General features: G+C 40.9%; 2 protein-coding genes across 5 annotated transcripts in view; both read left to right on the top strand.

Moving 5' to 3' along the window:
- LOC132393873 (protein prune homolog 2-like) overlaps positions 1–9,429 on the top strand; it is a gene marked incomplete at its 3' end in the record, with an annotated part of 166,822 nt that extends 157,393 nt beyond the window's left edge. The window contains exon 8 of the mRNA XM_059969267.1: positions 9,393–9,429. Within this exon, the coding sequence (XP_059825250.1) occupies positions 9,393–9,429 (37 nt within the window). The remainder of the gene's footprint in view (positions 1–9,392) is intronic.
- A 701-nt stretch (positions 9,430–10,130) lies between these two features.
- LOC132394065 (protein prune homolog 2-like) overlaps positions 10,131–26,440 on the top strand; it is an 87,649-nt gene continuing 71,339 nt past the window's right edge. The window contains exon 1 of one of the 4 annotated variants that reach the window (XM_059969757.1): positions 10,131–10,215. Coding sequence is in view for 1 of the 4 variants with exons in the window: in XM_059969755.1 (XP_059825738.1) it covers positions 13,427–13,518 (92 nt within the window). In the remaining 3 variants the exon portion in view is untranslated. Of the gene's footprint in view, positions 10,216–13,395; positions 13,618–23,430; positions 23,544–26,440 lie in introns of those variants that run through there. The other 3 variants (XM_059969755.1, XM_059969758.1, XM_059969756.1) reach the window with 3 other exon arrangements.

Below are 26,440 nucleotides of genomic sequence, written 5' to 3'. Positions count from 1 at the left end.
ACATCCAGGACATCTCTTGTGTCCTCAACTTTGAATTCCTTGGTCCAATCCAGCTTATCTTTATCATAAACTTCCAGTCTTTAAACACCTCCATTTCCCATCTGGAAGGCTTTATGGCCCACAGTTTCTCTCCACCAATGCTCTTCTGCTTTACAGTACTCGGGCTTGCCCTCAACAGCTTCTTTTCATTGCTCCCACTTTCTATAGATCAAAGGTATAGCCATAGGTGCTTACATGGGCCCATCCTATGCCTCCACTTGGTTCAGGGCTATTCCGGCAAACCAACATATTCCCCAGCCTTCAAAGGAGTTGTAATGCATGTCCCTTCACCTACCCCCCCCCCCCCACATCTCTTGGTCCAGCCAAGTGAGATAGAGATCCACCTGTACCTCTCTCTAATCTTGTCACCTACCAGCCTCAATTTTTCTCCATTGCCTGCTGCTGGTAATCTTTCCTGATTCCAATTGAGTCATGATGCAGGATCATGACCCAAAACAAGGATACACCTTTGCCTCAACTGACACTCCTTGACTTGTTGGATTCTTCCACGGTTATTTTTCTGTTCTAGATTTTTAACATCTGCTGTCTTTGTCTTCTTGTCTAAGTGTATTTTGATAAATATGTTCGTAATTTCTTTCAGGCCTTTCAGGGCAGAAATTCAATATTCTTATCATTTTTTACTTTTGATAATTTCCATCAGCTCTTAGAAAGATGAATGATTCTCAATATTTCATCATACAAAAAAGAGGAAGTGGTAGGTACATGCTGAAGGACATGTTGAATGGGAGCAGAAATAGGTCAAATGGCCTCTTGTATCTGACTAACTTCAAAACTGTTTAGCTGTAGGATTAAGTTGCTTTTAGTTAAAAAATAAAAAGCAGAGAAGAAAAATGTAATTGATTATATTTCCACCATTACTTGTTATGTTTAAAATCTGCTTTAATAGACACATCATCCTTTTTCCTTGTTGTCATGGTACCATGTAACAGTGATTCACTTCACCGCTAATGAGAGAGTGAAAGTTCTCAGTCTGTTTGTCATTAACACTGACAACCTGATTCATCGAGAAATGAAGCATGTATTAACACAGTGACTGTGTGAAGCGATTATAGAAGAAGATCCAATGAAAATAAATTGGCAGTCAAGCGGGATACAGATTTTACTGTGGGTGGATTTGAAAGTGAAGGAATATAACATCCTATCTATTCTTCCTTCTGTCCTTGGACTTTGGCAGTATGATAGCAAGATAACTAATTGGCGAACTCTTTATTGAATCGGGAAATAGTAATCAGTCACTATAATCAGTAATCAGCCAGTTTTAAAAGGAAATAGTGTGGTACCTGGAGTGAATTGCTGGGCCATGAGTGGTTTGAAGTTAATCACCACTTGCATGGTAGGATGCAAGTGGCTAAACATGTCATTTCTTCAGCTTTAAATTACCATGCATACATCTTAGGCAGCATACTGTTGGTCCTTTGCCCTGGGCACTCCTTGACCGACTTTCAGCGAGACCAGGAGCTGAGCCTTGTATACTTTTAAAGTGTGCCAATAATTCCCCAACATATCACAGGACTTAGAGAAAAACGACAAATGTTCCTACATCCGTTCTACCTACATAACCAGCTCCATCCAACCTACGGTATATTTTCACCAAATACCTACTCTCCCTGTTGTCAGCTCTCAATAGATGTGAATGCTGCACATGATCACCCGACGGCAATGCTTGTTACTGATGGCCAAGAATTTTAAAACCAGTGAATGTGAACTCTAAATGGCAGGAAAAATTTTATTATACAGAAATTCCCTGTTTATTGAAAGAAATTTGGAAAAATTCAAGAATGCTTTTCACCTATCTAGTCAAATACCTTGAGATGAAATACAAAGAGAGATGCTGTGCTAGTAGTTTGTTTGAGCCATAATCTCTAACACTTTATGGAAGTTTTCATTTTCAAAGAAAAATGGTCGATGATTCTCATACTGCTATCTGGCAAGACAGTCAATAGTTGCACCTTCAGCTCATTATTCAGGATTAGGTTTTCAGTGAGTGTCAAGCTGGTCTACTTGATGACTCCAAGGGCTTTGGAGATGTGAATTGTGTTCTGGATGAAGGTGGCATTGGCTGAGAAGCAAGAGAATGGATGTTTTTTCTATATCTGATTGCATAGTACAGTATAATGCCAGTGATGTAGAAACAGACCACATTAATTAGTTGTATATAGCATTTACAAAAAGAAAATTGTGCTTCATAAGAACATAAGCAAACAAGAAGTGATATTTTGATATACTAGAAGTAAAATGAATTGTACCTTGCAACAAGAAATATAGTTTTATTATGGAAGCTCACTTTGGGATAATTCTTCAGCATACATCATTTGCTCAATCATTTTTGTTTATAAGTACACATAGAGTTGTGGGTGATATATTAGCATGGATAGATGATTGGTTAACCAATAGAAAGCAGAGTTGGGATATATGGGTGTTTCTTTGATTAGCAATCAGTGGTGAGCAATGTGCCGCAGGGGTTGGTGCTGGGCCTGCAACTGTTCACAATATACATTAATGATCTGGAAGAGAGGACCAAGTGCAGTGTATCTAAGTTTGCTGATGATACTAAATTGTGTGGAAAGGGAAATTGTGTAGCGGATACAGAGAGTCTGCAGGGAGTGTGGGCAAGAGTGAGTACAATGTTGGTAAATGTGAGGTCATCCACTTTGGAAGAAAAAATGGAGGATCAGATTATTATTTAAATGGTAACAGATTGCAGCATGCTGTTGTGCAGAGGGACTTGGGAGTGCTTGTGCATGAATTGCAGAAGTTTGATTTGCAGGTGCAGCAGACTATCAAGAAGGTAAATGGGATGTTGGCCATTGCTAGAGGGATTGAGTTTAAGAGTAGGGAGGTTATACTGTAACTATACAGGGTAGAGGTGAGGCTGCATCTGGAGTACTGCCTGCAGTTCTGGTCTCCTTACTTGAAGGAGGATATACTGGCTTTGGAGGCTGTGCACAGGAGGTTCACCAGGTTGATTCCAGAGATGAGTGGTTAAACTATGAGGAGAGATTGAGTCACTTGGGACTGTACTTGCTGGAATTCAGAAGAGTGAGAGGAGATCTTATAGAAACATGTAAAATTATGAAATGGATAGATAAGATAGAGGCAGGATAGTTGTTTCCACTGGTAGATGAGACTAGAACTAGGAGACATAGCCGCAAGATTCCGGGGAGTAAGTTTAGGGTGGAGATGAGGAACTGCTTTTCCCGAAGAGTGGAATTCTCTGCCCAATGAAACAGTGGAGGCTACCTCAGTAAATATATCTAAGACAAGGATGGATAGATTTGTGCATATTTGGGGAATTAAAAGGTTTGGGGAAAAAGCAGGCCGGTGGAGATGAGTCCATAGTCAGATCCTATGTCGTGCTCCTATTTCTTATATTATTATGTTCTTATATTTGTTTTTTTAGTGACATTTTTGCCATGAAAATCAGAAGAAGACAAGTTTGCTGTTGATCGTACAGTATCAATTGGGTGCCACTGTAATGCAGTGGTTAGCCTAACATTATTAGAGTCCAGAGTTAAATCCCAATAACCTTTGTAAGGAGGCTCTGTACATCCTCCCCGTGGAATGCTTGAGTTGCCTCCTGGAGTCCAGAGACATACCAGGTAGGTTAATTGGTCGCTTTAAATTGTCCTGTAACAAGGTAAGAGTTATATCAGGGTTGTCAGGGGTTGCTGGGTGATATGGTTCAAAGGGTCGGAAGGCCCTGTATCTCCTAATATTTAAATACATTAATAAATAAAAACAAAAGCTGGTGGCACTTGACAGGTTAGGTTGCATCTGTGGCTAATGAAACAGGAAGGGAGAAGTGGAGTGATGGTCATTTAACAGTTCTGATTTTTAATAAATACAGGCAAACTGGAATATACACACTATCTTGCTCTACAAATGTGGCCTGACCTGCTAAATATCTTCAATATTCTGTTTTCTTTTTAGATTTCCAGTATCTGCAGTTGTTTGCTTTCCTTTCTCCATACAAAGTGGTACTAACCAGCATGCTGAAAGAGTTAGACAATAATCAGATGGTTGCGCCCAGCAACTTGTGCACCATGTTTACCCACCAAAATTAAGGACTCGTTTTCCAAAAAAATGTATTTCCACATTTATGGAATTGCCTCCGGGACAGTCTATCTATCGTTAATATTTGGCAGCATTAGCGTTGTTCAATCCCTGAAGCAGTAACACCTGATTGAGTGCTATTACAACAAGCTCTTGCTCCAGGTCAGTAAAACTAGTTGGGACTTCAGGAAGTAGAAGGGAGTTGAACAGGCATTAGACTGCATTGGCAGATCAGCATTAGATAGGGTCAGCGGCCTTAAATTTTTGGGCATTAATATATTGAATGGCCTGTCCTTGAATTTACTTCAAGGATAAGGTCGTTCATGTCATTGAATACTAAGAAACTTCTACAGATATACCTGGCATCCTGGTCTGTTATGGCAATTCAAGCACACTGGAATGCAAGCTGCATAGAGTAGTGAACTCAGCCCAATGCATCACCAGCTAATACCATGACCATTTTACACTACAGCAAACTTTGCTATAATTGTATTTTTTGTAAATAGTATGTAATTTGCTTTTTTCTTTACTGTTATTAATCTAATGTTCTGTGTCCATGATGCTGCTCCAAGTAAAAGTTTTGTTGCACCAATACATGTGTGTCATTAGTCATAGAATTCTACAACATAAAATCAGGTCTTTTGGTCTAACTCATCCATCTTAATTGTTATTCAAGTGAGTTCATCACAACTGACCATACTTGGTCCCAAGCTCTGTAAGTCTTTGAGCCTGCCCCAACCACTATTTCTGGGAGCTCATTCTAAATACACACTTACATTTGCATGAAGAAGTGGCTCTTGATGTTCATTTTAAAATTTTATTTCTGATCTTAAACATATGCTCTTTTGTTTTTAGCACCTCTGAGGAAAAAGACTGCTTTCACCCTATGTTGCTCATGACTTGTATACCTCTCAGATCATCCCTCTGTCTCCCACACTCTACGGAAATAAACTCTTGGCCTATGTAATCTTGCCTTATACCTCAGGCTCCCATGTCCAGGGAGGATCCCATTAGAACTTTTCTACACTCTTTCTAGTTTAATAACATTTTTCCAATAACACAGTGACCAGAATTGTACACAATACTCCAAGTGTGGCCTCACCATCATCTCTTGCAAATGCACCTTAGCTTCATGGTTCCTATACTCAGTGTGCCATTTGATGCTTTTTCACCATTCTAGCTACCCAAGACATCCCTTTCAGTGAGCCATGCACTTGTATTACATTACTGTTCCATAACGCCTCCCACCCAAGGCCTTGCCATTCACTGAATAAATTCTGCCTTGATCTCCCAAAATGCAATCCCTTTCTCTGGATTGAAAGCTATCTGCCAATCATCAGACCAAATACTGTACTATACCTAGCTGAAAAAGATCTCCCTGTAATTCTTCATAACCTTCTATATTGTTTACAACATAAGTTATTTTATTATCATCTGCAAATTTACAAACTTGCACATTCACATCAAAATCGTATAGATTTGAAACAAATGTCCCAGCACCAACCTCTTTGTCACACCACTAGACACAAGCCTCTGGACCAAGGAACAACACTGAACCATATCCCTCTGTTTACTACTAATGCACCAATTATGAATCCAATCTGTCCTCTTCCATGGATCCCATGGAAACTAACCTTCCAAACTAGCTTGCCGCAAAGGTCCTTAAAAGTCTTGATAAAGGCTTTATAGATGGTGTGGAATGAGCTGCCAGCACAAGTGTTGCATTCGAGCTTGATTTCAACGTTTAAGAGAAGTTTGGATAGGTACATGGATGGTTGGGGTATGGTTGGCTATGGTTCAAGTGTAGGTTGATGGGACTAGGCAATTTAAATTGTTCAACACGGACTGGATGAGCCAAAGGGCATGCTTCTGTGCTGTACTTTTCCATGACTCCATATAACTTGACATGACCTATCCTTATCTCACTCTTGGTTGCTTCTTTAAATGACTATAAAACATTTATCAGACATATCTAACCACCTATAAAGCTGTGCCGACACTCCTATTGGTTAACCCTGTCCTTTGGGATCTTTTCCAGCAGTTTACCCACCACAGATGAAGCAAAAGTGTCGGCAAGGGCTTCTGTAGTTTCTCTAGTTTTACACAAGGTCCAAGAATGCATCAGATCAGGCCTTGTGGATTTATCCACCTTAATGAATTTTAAGGCTTTCAATACCTCTTCTGTGCTAATTTGTATGTGGTCTAAGACATCATCTCTCATTTCTTTAGTCTCCTTTTTCTGCACTGTAAAAACTGAGAAATTTTCATTAAAAATCGCTCCCATTTCCGTTGATGGCCATACTGACTTTTAAGAGGACCGACTCTCCCTAGCCACCTTTTTATTCTTAATTTACCTATAGAATCTCTTGAGATTTTTTTTCCAGTTTGCTTGCCAGATCTTTCTTGTATCCTCTTTTTACACGCCTAACCTTTAAGTGAATTCCTACTTTCCTGCACTGTAGTCATCAGGAGATTCACTAGTTCCCAATTGCTTGTGCACAGTCAATGCTGCCCTCTTTCTTAACCAGGGCCTCAATACCTCTTGTTAACCAGGTTTCTTAAACCAATTAGCTTTGCCCTTTATCTTAACAGGAACATGCAAACATTCAACTCTGGACAGATCTTTTTAAAGGTTTCCTGTTTGGCATTTGCTTTTTTTCCCTGCGAAGAATCTCACAAAATCAATCACAACATCTTGTCTAACAGCTCCGAAATTTGCTCTGCTCATTTGCTCTGAACCATTCATCTTTCCCCATTACTATTTTAAAGCCAATAAAATTATGGTCACTGGATCCAAAGTGCTCACAGACAGACAAGTCTGACTGTGGCCCTACCACATTTCTCAGGAGGTGCAGTGTCACAGCAGACTAAAGCTCTTGTCTATAACGCCTTCAGCATCCTGGACAATCTTAACAGTTGTACTTGAACACAATGTCATCGAGGACATTGGCATTCTCCTTGATCTCCCACAGGAGATGCAAAACGGTTTGCTAACTGACATCCAAACACATATTCTAATAAGACATAGGAGAAGAATTAGGCCATTCAGCCCACTGAGTTTACTGTGTCATTCTATCATGGCTGATTAATCATTCTACTCAACTCCACTCTTCTGCCTTTTCCCTGTAACTTCTGATGCCCAGAATAATCAAGAACCTAACAACCTCCACATTAAATATATCCAATGACTTAGCCTGCACAGTGGTCAGTGGCCATGAATTCCACAGATTTACCACCCTCTGGCTAAAGAAATTTTCTTCATCTCTGTCTTAAATGGATGTCCCTCTATTCTAGAACTGTGCCCTTTGGTCCTAAATTCCCACACTATGGGAAACATCCTCTCCACGTACAATGCATCTAGGCCTTTTAATGTACGATAGATTTCAATGTGACCCACCCCAACTCCCTTCATTCTTCCAAACCCCGGCAAGTACAGGCCTAGAGCTTGTGAATGCTCCTCATATGTTAAGCATTTCATTCCTGGAATCATTCTCCTCAACCTCCTCTGGACTGTCTCCAATACCAACACATCCTTTCCTAGAGAAGCAGCCCAAAACTGCTCACAATACTGCAAGTGCAGTCTGACCAATTCCTTATAAAGCCTCAGCATTAAATCTTTGCTTTTGTATTCTAGTCCTCTCAAAATGAATGCTAACAATGCATTTGTCTTCCTTCCTACTGCCTCAGTCTGCAAGTTAATCTTTAGAGAATCCTGCACGCTGACTCCTAGGTCCCTTTGCAACTCTGATTTTTGAATTTCCCCCCATTTAGAAAATAGTCCATGCCTTCATTCCTCCTACAAAAGTGCATGAACACGCACTTCCTTACATTATATTTCATCTGCCACTTGGCCCATTCTCTCAATCTACTAAGTCCTTCTGTAGACACCCTGCTTTTTCAACACTATCTGCCCCTACACCTATCTCGTATTGTCTGCAAACTTGTCCACAAAGCCATCAATTCCTTTATCAAAATCATTAACATATAATGTGAAAAGATGTGGCCTCAACACAGACAGCTCTGGAACACCACTAGTCACAAGCAGCCAACCAGAAAAGGTTCCCTTTATTTTCACTCTTACCTTCCTGCCAATCAGCTGCTACTATCTTTCTGTAATACCAGGCAATCTTGTTAAGCAGCCTCATGTGGCACCTTGAAAAAGGCCTTCTGAAAATCCAAGAACACAGTATTTACCAATTCTCTTTTGTTTATCCTACTTGTTATTTCTTCAAGGAATTCCAACAGATTTGTCAGGCAAGATTTTCTCTTAAGGAAACCATGCTGACTTAGGCCTATTTTGTCATGTGTCTCCAAATACATCATTAATAACAGACTGCAGCACTGAAGTCAGGCTAACTAGCCTGTAATTTCGTATCTTCTGCCTCCCTGTCTTCTTAAGTCAAGTCAAGTCACTTTTTATTGTCGTTTTGACCATACTATGTACAGAAAACAGTAAAAACGAGACAATGTTTTTCAGGACCCTGGTGCTACATGAAACAATACAAAAACTACACTGAACTACGTGAAAACAACACAGAAAAAGAAAACTACACCGGACTGCATAAAGTGCACAAAACAGTGCAGGCATTACAATAAATAATAAACAGGACAATAGGCACAGTAGAGGCCAGTAAGTTTGTGTCAGTCCAGACTCTGGGTATTGAGGAGTCTGATAGCTTGGGGGAAGAAACTGTTACATAGTCTGGTAGTGAGAGTCTGAATACCTTGGTGCCTTTTCTCAGATGGCAGGAGGGAGAAGAGTTTGTATGAGGGGTGCGTGGGGTCCTTCATAATGCTGTTTGTTTTGCAGATGCAGTGTGTAGTGTAAATGTCTGTAATGGCAGGAAGTGAGACCCCAATGATCTTCTCAGCTGACCTCACTATCCGCTGCAGGGTTTTATGATCCGAGATGGTGCAATTTCCGAACCAGGCAGTTCAGAACCAGATGCAGCTGCTCAGGATGATCTCAATACAATCCCTGTAGAATGTGATGAGGATGGGGGGTGGGAGATGGACTTAAAGAGTGGAGTGACATTTGCAGTCTTCCAGAATTTAGTGATTCTTGAAAGATCATTACTGTTGCCTCCACAATCTCTTCACCTACCTTTTTCAGAACCCTAGGGTGTAATCCATCTGGTCAAGGTGACTTATTTACCTTCAGTCCTTTCAACTCCCCAACCGCTCCAGCATCATTTTCTAGTGGTCTGATATCCTCTCCTATCTCTCTTTTATTCTTTATATATCTGAAAATCATTTTGTATCCTTTTTTATATTATTAGCTACCGGAGAAAATTGGCCTGCCGTCATATTGTGGCGACCCATTTCCTAGCGCACTCGATCCGGCTCACAAATAGCCAGGGCGGGATCAGGAAGGCTTTAAAGTGAGGCTGCGAAGTTCGAATAAAATCTTTTTGTAACTGCAGTTCACCGACTCCGTGTCGTTATTTCAGCGCTGCGTGTAGCACACGGCTACAATATTTCTCTTTTCTATCATTTTTCATCTCTTCTCTCTTTATGACTTTTTAGTTGCATTCTGGTGGTTTCTGTAAGGTTCCCAATCCTCCGCCTTCCCATTATTACAAACAATTAGTAAAAGTTAGAAAAAAAAGACTCATCAGAGCATCAGACACAAAATGTTGGAGGAGGAAGATATCAGAACATACTAGTTACCTTCCTCTGCCTAACCTTCTCTGGCCAAAGCCCTAACTCCCCACTTTTATGCTGGTCCACTCTCAAAATGGCAGTTGTATCTTACCTCACCTTCCTTGGTTGAAGTGCCCTCTAATTAACCAATCAATGAGACACTGACTCTCGGCTCTTGACTACCTGTAAAAGTGAAACTAACAGGTAATGAGGTTTGTCCTTTTAAAGGTCCCTGTCTTCACTCTCAGTTCCTGACTCTTGTGAAAGTGAAACTTGTGCATATGACAATAAACTCAACCTTGACTACCAGGCCAACTAATGACCTTTACCACCTGCAAAAACAAGGGCTGCAGCTTCATTCCCTCTCCAGTTTTCCAAGTTCCAGGTTAAGAACTGTGCCAGGAGAAATAACCTAGAATTCCTTGAAATTCATTGAAAATTCAGAGACTGAAGATACTGGTAAGTGCTAGATAGATTCGGCAGTTCAGGAGAGGGTATAATTGAGTAAAGATTTCAGGTAGAAAATCCTTCATTAGAACTGGGGAAGAAAGAAAATTGAGTTACAGGAAGAAGGATGGATAGGATTAAGGAAATAAGTTAAGCCATTGGCAGAATGAGGAAGAAGGCTTGGTCTCTGAGATGACTATTTTTGTTCAGGACATAGAGGGGTGAAATTCCATTACTTGGAGTTCAGCAAGGTGTGCAATGTCACATGTTACTGAAATCTGACACACTGTAATTTCAGAGTGCAGCAGGGCAGAGGTGCTAAGTAGCCATTTTAGTACGACCACATCAACAACTCATGTATCTGTTCCTACTAGGCTGGAATCCGGAGGCTGGAAGCCTGTCCTGGTGTTATCGGACCGCGTATGTGCTCGGGCAGCAGGGAGGAATGGGGCTTGTTTTTGCTGCTGTTGTTTTGTTGCTTGACATGTTCTGTGTAGTTCTGTGCGTTGTTGGAATGCTATGTCGATGCCAGATGTTGTGGTGATATTTGGGGGCTGCCCCAGCACACCCTTGGTTCGTTGTTTGTTGTTAACATAACACATTTCACTATATGTTTCGATATGCACTAACCAGTAAACCAAAATCATGAACGTTGTCCTAGTCCCAGTGTGGCAAATAGTTGGTTATGGATACTTCCCATTCTCAGTGAACTGATGAAGTCTGCTGGATAAACTTGTTGGAATGCTTTGCAGAAACAATAGGCAGGATAGATATAGGAGAGTCAGTGGATGGTGTTTACTTTGGTTTTCTAAAGGTCTTTCACAAGATGCCTCAAATAGGATTGCTAAACAAGATTATTACAGGAACGGTATTACAAGAATGATAGTAGCGTGGATAGAACATTGGCTGACTGGCAGGAGTCAATGAGTGGTAATAAAGCAGACCTTTACTGGTTGGCTGCTGGGGACTAGTGTTCCTTAGGGGGTTGGTGTGGAGGCCTTGTCATTGGGTACATTTAAAGCAGAGGTTGTGAGGTTCTTGATTAGTAAAGGTGTCAAGGTTATGGAGAAAAGCAGATGAATGGCATTGAGAGGGATAATAAGTAAGCCATGATGGAACAGAGGAGCAGACTCGATGGGCTCACTGGCCTAATTCTGCTGCTTGTCTTCTTGCGTTATCTCATTCCTATTTGCTGGAGAGCAGTAGGCAGGATATGCAGGTGATTTTTTAATATATGAGTGCACCCTTGTTTGGTACATTTGATTGCATATGCATTACTTTGATGGAAATACATGGCACTTCTCCCCTGTAATGGAACAACACCCAGCTGGTGTACAACCAAAGGCAACAAATCTCCTGTGGAGACAGCACCCGTACAAAGCTCTGAGTCGGTACTGCAATGCTTACACATTTTCACTTTTGCAGCACTGAAAGGTGAGAAATTAGTCAGAGACACTACACAAAGTTGGAGTTCATCAGTATCATGGTGAAATTGATCATAACTTTAATCCTAGAAAGTGTCAGCTTTAGGCTCTGTACAATGTGATGTGGAAAAGTGGAACCTGCATCACCAATGCTCCTGGGCACCTTCTGTAGATGTTCATATAATATCCAAGGCATCTCATTAACTTTCATCTTTATGCCATGGCTTTTCGGTCCTCAACTGAAGCTGAACTAAGGTATGTCCTTACTTGCTGAAGAGAGGGTATATGATCTGTGCCTACCATCTGACCTGGCTGTAGTCCACTGACGTTTGGTGATGCACCATATGTAGATCTGGCATCCTCTACTGAAAGTGCTAGGATCTGAACTGATGCAAGTGTCTATCACAGAAAAAAATGTGGTCCCTTCTACAGCCTCTGATTGCTTAGCAGCTGTGGACTTGGCAGGTTGTACTGTTTGAAATGAGAATGACAGTAGGATATGGTTATAGTAAGAGATGGGAAAGGTAAGAGGTGCATGTTTAAACCATCTAAATCTTGGGGTCTGAGTCCATTGGACACTGCTGTGCAGGTTGACTCTGTAGTTAAGAAGACATACAGTGCATTGGCTTTCATCAATCGTGGGATTGAGTTTGAGAGCCAAGAGATAATGTTACAGCTGTATAGGACCCTGGTCAGACCCCACTTGGAATACTGTGCTCAGTTCTGGTCGCCTCACTACAGGAAGGATGTGGAAATTATAGAAAGGGTGCAGAAGAGATTTACAAGAATGTTGCCTGGATTGGGGAGCATGCCTTTAGAGAATAGGCTGAGTGAACCCGGCCTTTTCTCCTTGGAGTGGCGGAAGGTGAGAGGTAACCTGATAGAGATGTATAATATGATGAGAGGCATTGATTGTGTGGATAGTCAGAGGCTTTTTTCCAGGGCTGAAATGGCTAACATGAGAGGGCACAGTTTTAAACTGCTTGGAAGTAGGTACAGAGGAGATGTCAGGAGTAGTTTTTTTTACGTAGAGAGTGGTGAGTGCGTGGAATGGGCTGCCGGCGACAGTGGTGGAGATGGATACGATGGGGTCTTTTAAGAAAATCCTGGATAGATACATGGAGGTTAGAAAAATAGAGGGCTATGGGTAACCCTAGTTAATTTCCCTGGTAAGTATATGTTTGGCACAGCATTGTGGGCCAAAGGGCCTGTATTGTGCTGTAGGTTTTCTATGTTTTTATGTTACTAAAGGAGTATCTGATACAACACCATAGACTATACTTGAGTACCATCCCGAATAGATCTGTACTTTTAAATAGCCCACCACTCTCTTATAAAGTGTCAATCATTTACTAAAGACTACAAGAACTGAGAATTACTAACATTTCCAAATTTCCTCAGCCATAACCGATTTTCCATTGCATTCCTACTACTTAACAAATTCACATTAAGGAAACCTTTTAGATCAAAAATGTTTGCAGTCTGGTTTTGCACTATATGGATGTTATGTGTAGTGCTAATACCAACATATTATCAAAAATATATAAAATTGTGACACTCATGCTGTAAGGAATGATTAATCTCTGTAAAGTGGTAACAACCAGCCCGTGTGTTTCGGAGACCTGCTTACATGTTAGGCAGGTGACAACACCATTTCTGACCTGTAAGGAAAGCTAGGCATTGTTAAAATATGCTCTCTTTTACATCATGTGCTCTCAATGAGGTTGTGAGGGAAAGGATAATGGTACAAAGGTCACTTGGAGGAGATCCCAGGACTGTGTTCACTCTCCAATGTACAGATGGTCCCGGATGCAGATGGCATTTGGTCACAGAATGAGGAAGCAGTGAATAATAGCTCACAGAAAGCATGCTCTGCTGCTAAAAACCATAAGTAAAATTTAAAGGGAATAATTGTTACTCTATGATAATGGGATCGATATGGTATTTTAAGTCTCAGATATGTTCAATGTGATGAATTCCTCGCTGAACTGTGAGTTAACTATGAAAGTTGTGAGCGATGACCTTTGAATCCAGTTTCTCCCAGTAAATAAGTAATAGGCATTGAAGATGTCATTAAATACAGGATCAAGATGGGGAAATTCCATGACTGAATTGTAACAGGAAATGTTTGCTCCAATTTCTTGATGAGTTGGACTGTAAGCAATAAATAAATTATCCATACTTCTTCCTCATTGGAAATGGGTTTAGTTTCCAAGACTGAGTGAATTAGTTACTTAGTATTTTCCAGAAGAGGTTTTAATCAATAAACAGAAACCTATACTTGAAGTGTGTTCGTGAAGCTTCTCACAAGTAACCAACATATTTATGCCGAGATTAACAGTGCAGGCCAGATTTTGTAGGCAATGGCCTGTTGTCTGCAGTTAGAGTTAGGCAGCCACCCGAACACATATTTACCTGCCACTAAAGCAGAGGGCGAAAAGCATCTTGGACTCCTATTTAATACCATTTAATAGTGTACTGAAGAAGTACTGAAGAAGCACTATGTCTAAAATCCCCTCTAAGCTTTGACAGCCGACATGCCACCCCTAGGTTCAGGAACAGTTATTGCCCTACAACTATTAGGTTCCTGAACAAGGCATGGACAACTTCAATTGCCACTACTCTGAGCTAATTCTGTAACTTACAGACTGGCTTCAAAGGGCGCTTTACAACTCATGTTCTTAGTATTATTTTTTATTTGTAGTTTGTCATTTGCATGTTGTCATTCTTTGCCTGCTTTATGTATTTCTGTGAATTTTATGTTTTTTCCTGTAAATGCCTGCACAAAAATGAATCTCAAGGTAGTATATGGTAACATATTCATACTTTGATAATAAGTTTACTTTCCAGCTGTGCGGACATTATTTTAAGAAGTTTTTCATTTAGATATGAAATAATTTAGAAATAGAATTTATTAAATCAATAGAATATCACTAATTTAAAACATCAAACCAGGGGCTCCCAATCTGGGGTGCCCGCACCCTCAGGGGGTGCGAGATGGAATTTCAGGGGGTGCGACAAAGAGTGGCTTGTGTCCTTGAGTGACGAGTCAAGAGTCATCACTCAGCCAGCTGCCAGTGTGCCTTGAGAAGTGATAGTAACGTTTGTCCCAAGCACACTCCAGTCTCCCGCTGCCCAAGTCGAGAGAGACGTAAACTCACACCAGTCTTCCTGCTGCCCGAATCAGCGCTGAGGATTCTCATCAATGTTACCTGGGAAGTTACACCTTAGAGTTGAGGAGTCTCATCAGCGTTAGCTAGAAGGTTACATCTCAGAGTTAAAAATCATCTCACAATGCTAAAATCTTTATACAACCCGAATCAACCATCGAGTAACAACTTTGCATTAAAACCAAATCCTCAGACAGTAGGTAAATTATTCAATTACAAAATTTTAAAAAGCCGCATTTTGATAAAAAGCAGCTGAAGTCATCCATTCATATTCATCTCAATGCATTACAGAAGTTTTTGAATTTCAAAGGTTTTTATTCTCTTAAAAGGTTTTTTTCTTGAATCATTGATAATAGACAATAGGTGCAGAAGTAGACCATTTGGCCCTTCGAGCCTGCACCACCATTCTGAGATCATGGCTGATCATCTACTATCAATACCCAGTTCCTGCCTTGTCCCCATATCCCTCGATTCCCCTATCCATAAGATACCTATCTATCTCCTTCTTGAAAGCATCCAGAGAATTGGCCTCCACTGCCTTCCGAGGCAGTGCATTCCAGACCCCAACAACTCTCTGGGAGAAGAAGTTTTTCCTTAACTCTGTCCTAAATGACCTACCCCTTATTCTCAAACCATGCCCTCTGGTACTGGACTCTCTCAGCATCTGGAACATATTTCCTGCCTCTATCTTGTCCAATCCCTTAATAATCTTATATGTTGCAATCAGATCCCCTCTCAATCTCCTTAATTCCAGCGTGTACACGCCCAGTCTCTCTAACCTCTCTGCGTAAGACAGTCTGGACATCCCAGGAATTAACCTTGTGAATCTACGCTGCACTTCCTCTACAGCCAGGATGTCCTTCCTTAACCCTGGAGGCCAAAACTGTACACAATACTCCAGGGGTGGTCTCACCAGGGCTCTGTACAAATGCAAAAGGATTTCCTTGCTCTTGTACTCAATTCCCTTTGTAATAAAGGCCAACATTCCATTAGCCTTCTTCACTGCCTGCTGCACTTGCTCATTCACCTTCAGTGACTGATGAACAAAGACTCCTAGATCTCTTTGTATTTCTCCCTTACCTAACTCTACACCATTCAGATAATAATCTGCCTTCCTGTTCTTACTCCCAAAGTGGATAACCTCACACTTATTCACATTAAACATCATCTGCCAAGTATCTGCCCACTCACCCAGCCTATCCAAGTCACCCTGAATTCTCCTAACATCCTCATCACATGTCACACTGCCACCCAGCTTAGTATCATCAGCAAACTTGCTGATGTTATTCTCAATGCCTTCATCTAAATCATTGATGTAAATCGTAAACAGCTGTGGTCCCAATACCGAGCCCTGTGGCACCCCACTAGTAACCACCTGCCATTCCGAGAAACAACCATTCACCATTACCCTTTCCTTTCTATCTGCCAACCAGTTTTCTATCCATGTCAATATCTTCCCCCCAATGCCATGAGCTCTGATTTTACCCACCAATCTCCTATGTGGGACCTTATCAAATGCCTTCTGAAAATCAAGGTACACCATATCCACTGGATCTCCCTTGTCTAACTTCCTGGTTACATCCTCAAAAAACTCCAATAGATTAGTCAAGCATGATTTGCCCTTGGTAAATCCATGCTGGCTTGGCCCAAACCTATCACTGCTATCTAGATATGCCACTACTTCATCTTTAATAATGGACTCTAGCATCTTCCCCACTGTTGATGTTAGGCTGACAGAATGATAGTTCTCTGTTTTCTCCCCCCTCCTTTCTTAAAAAGTGGGATAACATTAGCCATTCTCCAATCCTCAGGAACTGATCCTGAATCTAAGGAACATTGGAAAATGATTACCAATGCATCTGCAATTTCCGGGGCCACCTCCTTTAGTACCCTAGGATGCAGACCATCTGGACCTAGGGATTTGTCAGCCTTCAGTCCCATCAGTCTACTCATCACAGTTTCCTTCCTAATGTCAATCTGTTTCATTTCCTCTGTTACCCTATGTCCTTGGCCCATCCATACATCTGGGAGATTGCTTGTGTCTTAGTGAAGACAGATCTAAAGTACTTATTAAATTCTTCTGCCATTTCTCTGTTTCCCATAACAATTGCACCCAATTCATTCTTCAAGGGCCCAACATTGTTCTTAACTATCTTCTTTCTCTTCACATACCTAAAAAAGCTTTTGCTATCCTCCTTTATATTCCTGGCTAGCTTGCGTTTGTACCTCATTTTTTTCTCCCCGTATTGCCTTTTTAGTTAAGTTCTGTTGTTCCTTAAAAATTTCCCAATCATCCGTCCTCCCACTCACCTTAGCTCTGTCATACTTCCTTTTTTTAAAATGCTATGCAATCTCTGACTTCCTTTGTCAACCACTGTGGCCCCTTTCCCCCCTTTGAATCCTTCCTTCTCCGGGGGATGAACTGATTTTGCACCTTGTGCATTATTCCCAAGAATACCTGCTATTGCTGTTCCACTGTCTTTTCTGCTAGGCTATCCATCCAGTTAACTTTGGCCAGCCCCTCCCTCATGGCTCCATAGTCTCCTTTGTTCAACTGCAACACTGACACCTCTGATCTGCCCTTATCCTTCTCAAATTGCAGATAAAAACTTATCATATTATGGTCACTACCTCCTAATGGATCCTTTACCTCAAGATCGCTTATCAAATCCTGTTCATTCCACAACACTAAATCCAGAATAGCCTTGTCCCTGGTCGGCTCTCGTACAAGCTGTTCCAAGAATGCATCCTGTAGGCACTCTACAAACTCCTTATCCTGGGGTCCAGCACCAACCTGATTCTCCCAGTTCACCTGCATGTTGAAATCCCCCATAACTACTGCGACATTACCTTTGCCACATGCCAATGTTAATTCCCTATTCAACTTGCACCCAATATCCATGCTACTGTTTGGTGGCCTGTAGACAACACCCATTAGGGTCTTTTTGCCCTTACTGTTCCTCAGTTCTATCCACACAGACTCTACTTCTCCTGATCCTATGTCCCCCCTTGCAAAGGACTGAATCTCATTCCTCACCAACAGGGCCACCCCCGCCCACATTTCTGTCTATATGATAGCACGTATACCCTTGTACATTCATTTCCCAGGTCTGATCTCCCTGAAGCCATGTCTCCGTTATCCCAACAACATCATAGTTACCCATTCGCACCTTCAAGCTCATCGACCTTATTTCTGACACTTCATGTATTCAGATATAGAATTTTTAGCCCATTTCTCCTCTCTCTCTTTAAATCGCTACCTATTGTGCTTAACCCAGCTCCCCGAACTCCCATCGGGCTATACGCTCCTTGAATTTTGTTGTCCTTCCTAAATTTACTTATTCTTTCTGCACATTTTGAATTGTGTTAGTTGAGGAGGTATCATGGTTAGCACCGAGGACTTTGAATCCTGTGGTGGGAGTTCATATCTCCAGTAATCGTCGGAAATAGGTGTGTAAATTCAGTACAGAGCAGCCTAATAAGTCACGTTGCGTCCCCGTAGCATTTCCACCTGACGATTTATCTTGGCGTAACCGCAGATAATATAGTAATATAATATTCGAAAGCGTATTTCTCGCGATACTTTGCTGTAGGCATGTCTGGTTGAGTAAAGCAGTAATCCCTGACTTAGTCAGATAGTTTTTTTCATATTAGCTCATATTTTTCTCTTTACCCTTAACCCTTCATCATGTCAAAAAGAAGGAAATGGAAAGATAACTATGTATGCTTTGGTTTCACTTGCACAACAGGAAATGATGGCTTGCAAAAACCCCAGTGCATTCTTTGTAGCGTTGTGTTTTCCAACTCAAATCTGAAGCCATCCAAGAAAAAGCATGGTGGAGCTGATGTTGAAGGGCATGATGTTGGGTCATTGAAAATCATAAGAGCTCATTTTGCTTCACAAGGAACTCTTCCAAAATTAGGTTTTGTTTCTGTTGAAAAACCACTACTTCTTACTTCATACCAGGTGGCATATAAAGTGGCCAAATCCAAGAAGCCCCATACAATTGCAGAAGATCTCATCAAGCCATGTGCACTGGAAATGGCAACAATTATCCTGGGCAAAGAAGAAAGAAAAAAATTTGAACAGGTGCCCCTATCAAATATTGTCATTCACAACCGAATCAGTGATTTGAGTGAAGATATTTTGGACCAAGTTATCTCAGATGTCAGAGCTGGTCCTCTTAAAATCTCTATTCAGTTGGATGAGTCAACTGATGTCTCCAGTTATAGTCAACTCATCACGTTAGTGAAGTATGTCAATGATGGTGCTGTGAAGGAAGATTTCCTGTTTTGTAAAGATCTGAAACAAACACAACTACAAAGAATGTGATGCAGCTGGTGAAAGACTTCTTTGCCAAACATGATTTAGATAACAAAGTCGTTGGTTCTGTGTGCACTGATGGGGCACCTGCAATGCTTGGAAATAAATCTGGCTTTTCTGCATTGATGAAAAAGGAGATTCCAGACAAGTTCCCCATTGTTTTCTTCATCGGCATGCTTTGGCATCAAAAACATTGCCTCCAAATTTGAAGTAAGTCCTTGATAATTGTGTGAAGATCATCAACTGGATCGGGGGCGTGCTTTGAACCATCGCATCTTCAAATCATTTTGTGAGAATCTGGGAAGTGAGCATTCAGCTTTGCTTTTCCACACAGAAGTCCGTTGGTTGTCACAAGGACAAGCTTTAACCTGCTTCTTTGAACTGCGGGACAAAATCAAAGTTTTTCTGAGGAGCGTGAACGTGATCTGGTTGGGGCAATGGAATCACAGGAATTCACCCAAATGCTGGCTTACTTAGCTGACATTTTCATTCGTATGAATGACCTGAGTGTTTCTCTTCAAGGAAAAGGGATAAACATATTGAAGGCTTGTGAAAAGTTAAATGCCTTCAAAGAAAAGTTACGTCTTTGGCGTCGAAGGATGGAAAGAGGCAGTCTCTCAAATTTTCGTTCACTAGAAGAGATGGTTGATGATGCTGGATCCATAACTCCTACTGTGCGTGAAGAAATTGTGGCTTATTTGGAAATGCTGTCAGAATCGTTTGATGGATATTTTGTTGCTGGAGACCTGAAGATTTCGGAAGAATGGATCATGAATCCATATTCCTACAATTTGGAGAAAATGTCAGATGATGAAGAGCTGAAGGAAGATCTTATTGATTTGCGGACAAATCGAGCTCTTGAAATGCAATTTGAAAGCAAGACTTTGGAGGAGTTTTGATGTGCAGCACTGGATATGTTCCCAAGACTTGGTGGAAAAGCACTCCGTGTCCTCATTCCATTTACAACAACATACCTGTGTGAATCTGGATTCAGTTCTCTTTTGTCAATCAAGACAAAATCTAGGAATCGCCTGAATCCACAGGCAGTCCTGTGGATCGCAGTCAGCAAGAAAATTCCACGTTTTGACAAAATCATGAATGAGAAGCAGGAGCAAAGAAGTCATTGAATTTTATGTTCACAATTGGGATTGATTTTACTGATTATAATTTTTTCTGAATAAATTAGAATCTAATTGCTCAATTTATATTTGCATTTTATGCAATGAGTTAAAAGCTTATCTTTTTTAAGTTCAATTTGTTCACCCGCAGTATTGTATGTGGTTCAATTTGTGGTTCAAAAATTAGAAATTAGACTTCTTCATCTTCAAATGTCATATTACTTTTGTAGGGGGTGCGAACATTAATCAAACATTTCCTAGGGGTGTGGGGCATAGAAAAGGTTGGGAACCACTGCATTAAACTGAACAAGAATAATTTTAGGATGAACTCATTTTCCTCTTTCTTTTTGCAACCACTGAGGTCATGGATCTTGTGCCAGGTTAGGCAGTGCAGGATACAAGAGATGATATTTATATTAAGAAATCTTAGTAAAATGGGGCACTGCCTCTGGAAATCATGTGGAAGAAAGGGGTGAAGCAAATTGTTTTATTGTTCTAAACAGCATGCACAAAATGCTGGAGTATCTCAGCAGGCCAGGCAGCATCTGTGGAAAGAGTACAGTCGACACTTCGAGCTGAGACGCTTTATCAGGACTGGAAAAAAGATGAGATGAAAGAAACTGGGGGGAGAGAAGGAAGAAGCACAAGGTGAAAGGTGACACTGGGGAGGGCAGGGGAGAGGTGAAGTAGTGAGCTGGGAACTTGATTGGTGAAAGAGATACAGGGCTGAAGAAGAGGGAATCTGATAGGAGAGGACAGAAGGATGTGGAAGAAAGAAAAGGGGGAGGAGTACTGGAGGGAAGTGAAAAGGTGTGGTGTCACTCCACTATTTTTCCTACGCTACATTGACAACTGCATTGGTGCTGCTACCTGCACCCATGCCGAGCTCGTTGACTTCATTAACTTGCCTTCAACTTCCACCCTGCCCTCCAATTTACCTGGTCCATTTCCGACACCTCCCTCTCCTTTCTCGATCTCACTTTCTCTGTCTCTGGAGACAGCGCATCCACTGATGTCCATTATAAACCCACTGATTTTCATGGCTACCTGGAATATAGCTCTTCCCATTCTGTTACTTATAAAAAAAATTCCATCCCCTTCTCTCAGTTCCTCCCTCTCTGCCACAACTGTTCTTAGGATGAGGTGTTTCATTCGAGAACTAAGGGGATGTTCTCCTTCTTCAAAGAAAGAGGCTTCCCTTCCTCTACCATCAATGTTGCCCTCAGCTGCATCTCTTCCAATTTGCACACGTCTGCCCTCACCTGAGCCTCCTGCCACCGCACCAGGGATAGGGTTCCTCTTGTCCTCCCTACCACCCCACCAGCCTGCACATCCAACACGTTATTCTCTGTAACTTCCACCATCTCTAACAGGATCCCACCACCAAGCACATCTTTCCCTCCCCCCTCCCACCCCCTGCTTTCTGCTTTCCTGGATCACAACCTGCGCGACTCCCTTGTCCATTCGACCCTCCCCACTGATCTCCCTCCCGGCACTTATTCTTGCAAGCAAACAAATGCTACACCTGCCCCTACACCTCCTCCCTCACTACCATTCAGGGCCCCCAAAGGTCCTTCCAGGAGAGGTGACACTTCACCTCTGAGTCTGTTGGGGTCATCGACTGTATCCAGTGCTCCCGGTGTGGCCTGTTGTATATCATAGAACCATAGAACCATAGAACATTACAGCACAGAAACAGGCCCTTTGGTCCTTCTTGGCTGTGCTGAACCATTTTTTTTGCCTAGTCCCACTGACCTGCACCAGGACCATATCCCTCCATACCCCTCTCATCCATGTATCTATCCAAGTTTTTTGGCCCATTTGTTCAGCTGGTCCAAATTCCTCTGCAAGCTTTGAAAACCTTCCTCACTGTCCACTGCACTTCCGGTCTTTGTATCATCAGCAAATTTGCTGATCCAATTTACCACATTATCATCCAGATCACTGATATAGATGACAAATAACAATGGACCCAGCACTGATTCCTGTGGCACATAACCTGTGTCGGTGAGACCTGATGCAGATTGGGAGACCATTTCACTGAGGACCTATGCTCTGTCAGCCAGATAAAGCGGGATCTCCCAGTGGCCACCCATTTAAATTCCACTTCCCATTCCCATTCCGACATGTCAGTCTACAGCCTCCTCTACTGTTGTCAAGAGGCAACACTCAGGTTGGAGCAGCAGCACCTTATATTACGACTGGGTAGCCTCCAGCCTGATGGCATGAACATTGATTTGTCAAACTTCTGGTAATGCCCCCCTCCACACCTTCACCATTCTCCATTCCCATTTCCCTCTCTCACCCTATCACCTTACCTGCCCATCAGCTCCCTCTGGTGCTCCTCCCTCTTTTTCCATGACCTTCTGTCCTCTCCTGTTAGATTCCCCTTCTCCAGCCCTTTATCTTTTTCACCAATCAACATTCTAGCTCTTTAGTTTACCCCTTCCCCCCACCTTCCTGGTTTCACCTAGCACGTTGTGGCTCTTCCTGCCCTCCCCCCCACTTCCTTATTCTGATTTCTCTTTGTATTTTCCAGTCCTGATGAAGGGTCTCGGCCTGAAACGTCGACTGTTCTCTTTTCCATAGATGCTTCCTGGCCTGCTGAGTTCCTCCACCATTTTGTGTGTGTTGCTTGGATTTCCAGCATCCGCAGATTTTCTCTTATTTGTCACTGTTCTGAATTTGGCAAAAGATTTATAATATCTATAGTTAACTACAGGCATGTGCAGGTCCTAATGTACTTTATTTAAATGATTAGGTACTCATGTTTCTGTTCAGGCTGCCGGAATTTGTCTGCTAGGACTGAGTCCTTTATTTTCTTTCACAGTGAATAATATGAATTAGAACTGAATGGTTCTATTGTATATTTCTCTTTTTTTTTGAACAATCCTTCAGGATCAATTGAGAATATTGTGAGAGAGTTTAATACTTTGCACTAAAAATTCTTTTCATTTCAAAATGACTGCTGTTAGCAGCTATTCTATTTTGCTGATTATTTTTAATGTGCATAGTTCTGTGGTTCACAAATGTAACGTTCATGAATATAAACCTTTGGGACTGTAATATGGTTGGCATTTGTCACTGCTCTCTGATCCATCATTAAAAACAAAGCGGCTGAGATTCTTGTTGAAGAATTGTCATCAGAAGCAGGTGATCATCTGTGTTTTGATGTGTCATCTGTCACGTGACCAGCACTGAAATGGATGATCTGTTTTTGGAATGAACTGTACGTGGGGATGCTCAGGATAAAGTAAAGATTATTGTGTTATTTTAGTGACAAGATTGTTCAGATATTTGAAAGGTAAGGGGTTCAAGGAGCTGATTTATTTCTATGGATATTTAAATAAATGAAACTGAAGAAATCCATGCTCATTTGTGACTGTTCACTGGATATGGTAATCAGTGCTTGCTGCCCGAATGAATCTCTGCTGCTTTTCCACTGTTAAATATTCATTTATTTCTTGAAGATTGGATGTTCTTCCAAAATTCAAAATTTATTTGTGCTAAGTTGTATATCAGTAGTAGTAGATCAAATATATCATATTTTGATCTGGATCAGTTGTGATTAATTATTATGTGCTGTGTTTGTGAAGTATTTTGTTTATAGCTTTATTTGCTGGGCATTAGTAGAGTGAAGAAAACAATGAAATATGAGCTGTGTCATTTGCAAATAGTTAACAATAGAATTTCTGATGCGGTATTCTCCTAATTTGTTTTAGTTGATGTAAAGTCAGTAGAAGCTGACATATTTCAGGAATACGCTATAGTTTGATGTGTGTAAATACTTTTCAAATTCAGTATTTTTAATATAAAAGGAGATTAAAGGCCAAGGAGAAAACAAAAAAGTTGCTGCTGTTTAACAATGCCTTGTGAAAAATATACATTGAAAAAGCTATGCAAAGCAGGTCAGAATGAGAGTAGTTATACAAATGTATTAAGTGCTCAGTGTGTGCTCTGTTGATCAGACACAGCTGCAAGGCTCCATTGTAGAACATTGTGTATAGCCGATGCTTCTAAATTTCCATCATTCATGCATATCTCAAAGCAGATTGACATCAGATAGTTACTTTGGTGGCAGAAAATACAGTGTGACAGAGTGTCATGAATTTTATGCCTTTCTTTCTTGTAATTTGAACCGCAGTGTTCAATTGAAAGACAGGTTTGATGCTGGAATAGAAAGATATTCAAATTAGAACACAAGAATTTAATATGAATGTTGTCATGGGAAGTATATTTACACAATTAGTGAAGGCTTCTGGGTAGATTTTGGAAAGGAAGCTATTGGTGAATAAGTATATTCGTGTCTTTCTAAATGTAGCTACTTCAGAAATATCTTTCAATAACTATGCTTGGTTCTCTGTCATATTTTCAGTTAGTAGTTTATGGAGTTTTCACTTCACAGTAAAAAAAAATCACTTTAATCATTTTTTTATTCTCCAACAAAATAATGCCCTTTGTAAAGAGTAAGGGAGAGATATATGTACTGTGCTCTCTCTATGTGCTATAGAGAATTATTATTTAACATCGATAATCTGTACTATATTTGATGTTTTATTAATGATAAAGTAAGTATGATTTTTTTGTGGTCCATAGACTATTGAAGTTCTGTTAGCAGTAAAATTTATCATTTCACTTTAGAATGAAAAGCTAATTTTTTCCCCTGTAATTTATGTAGTGGCGTGATGAGCATAATTTCAGATACTGTGTGTTCTGAGATGATGTTAGTTTTAACAAATCTACTGAACCTTTAAGAGCAATTGGCTATCTGTAAGAAGTTCATGTGTTCTCCCCGTGACTACATGGTTTCCTCCAGGCGTACCGCGGTGTTCCCTTCCACAGTCCAAAGACGTTCCGGTAAGTAGGTTGTTTGGTCATTGTAAATTGTCCTGTGATGAGCCGTGATTTGTTTGGACATTAGTTAAATAGGTGGGGCACTGCAGGCGGCACAGCTTGTTGTGCCGGAGAGGCCTGGTCCGTGCTGTATCTCAAAATAAAAAATAATAACAATGAATTGGAATGCTTTTGAAGTACTGAAGGGTAGTCTGCTGCTGATGAGTGAGCCACTTGCATTCATGTGATGTTGAAAGATACAGTTCCTTGCATCTTGGCCCTGGCCAAAGTCTTCCAAGATAATCAAAGAGGCATAGTGTAGCCTGACTGCAAATGTCAGCTTCCATATCTTGGATCACTCATCCAGTTCACCAGCTGTCAAAGTTGTGAGTTAATTTTTTATTTGTGAGTGACTTTGGAAATTACAAACTTTAATTTGGACATTAGTAAAAGCTAGAGAGTCAATTAAAAAACAGTAAAAGCATTTACACGTAGTTAAGTACATCTAAGTCCATTTTAATCAACTGAATTGACAAATTGGAAGGGAATTAACTGCTGCTTACTCTTCACCCCACTTCACACACTGTACACTTCATTGTCATTTCTTCCTGTGGAAACCAATGGACTGGCAGATCTTTTACAAAGTTAACCCGGGACAGACTCGATGGCTGATTTCTTGAGTCTAATTGCAGGACGTTTGAGAAGACCTGTAGCACTTGTCTAAAATCTGTGAGGTATCCACAGTTCAATGCTGCTGTCACAAGTGGATCTGCTACTTTATAACTGGAAGGCTAGAGCATCTTGATTTCAATGTTTCTTGATAGCTGATACATTGAAGAGCTCAGGGCAGATAATGTACCACTTAGCAGACAACAAATTCAAAATGGTGGAGGAGCTCAGCAGCTCAGACAGCATCTGTGGAGAGGAATGAACAGTCAATATTTTGGGCCAAGATGACTCCTTCATCAGGATAGGAAAGGAAGGAGGAGGAAGCCAGAATAAGAAGGTGAGGGGAAGAGAAAGGAGCATGAACCCTTCCCCTTTAATTAGACCATTGTGACTTTGACTCATTGGAGGCTGTCTAGTCCATACTCAATCGTTCTACTGTTTTCATTATAGGCAAGTTATATGTACACTTTTTTTTGGCAAGATGTAATTGATAGTGTACAGAATGTGTATTATCTTGCAAAGGCTGAAATCCAAAAGCACATATAATCAAAAATCATGCCAGTTCAAGTGGAAATAAATAGTAATCTTCACATGAATGATTTTTGGCACTGTGGCAGTTATGCAATGAAGATCTATTTTAAACAATATTATCAATGAAATATTTTGAGAAAAGTATGCTCTAGGAACTACTAACTGTGA

Source organism: Hypanus sabinus, chromosome 5, assembly GCF_030144855.1.
Source record: "Hypanus sabinus isolate sHypSab1 chromosome 5, sHypSab1.hap1, whole genome shotgun sequence".
Lineage (NCBI taxonomy): Eukaryota > Metazoa > Chordata > Chondrichthyes > Myliobatiformes > Dasyatidae > Hypanus > Hypanus sabinus.
This window is presented reverse-complemented; position numbering and strand designations above follow the sequence as displayed.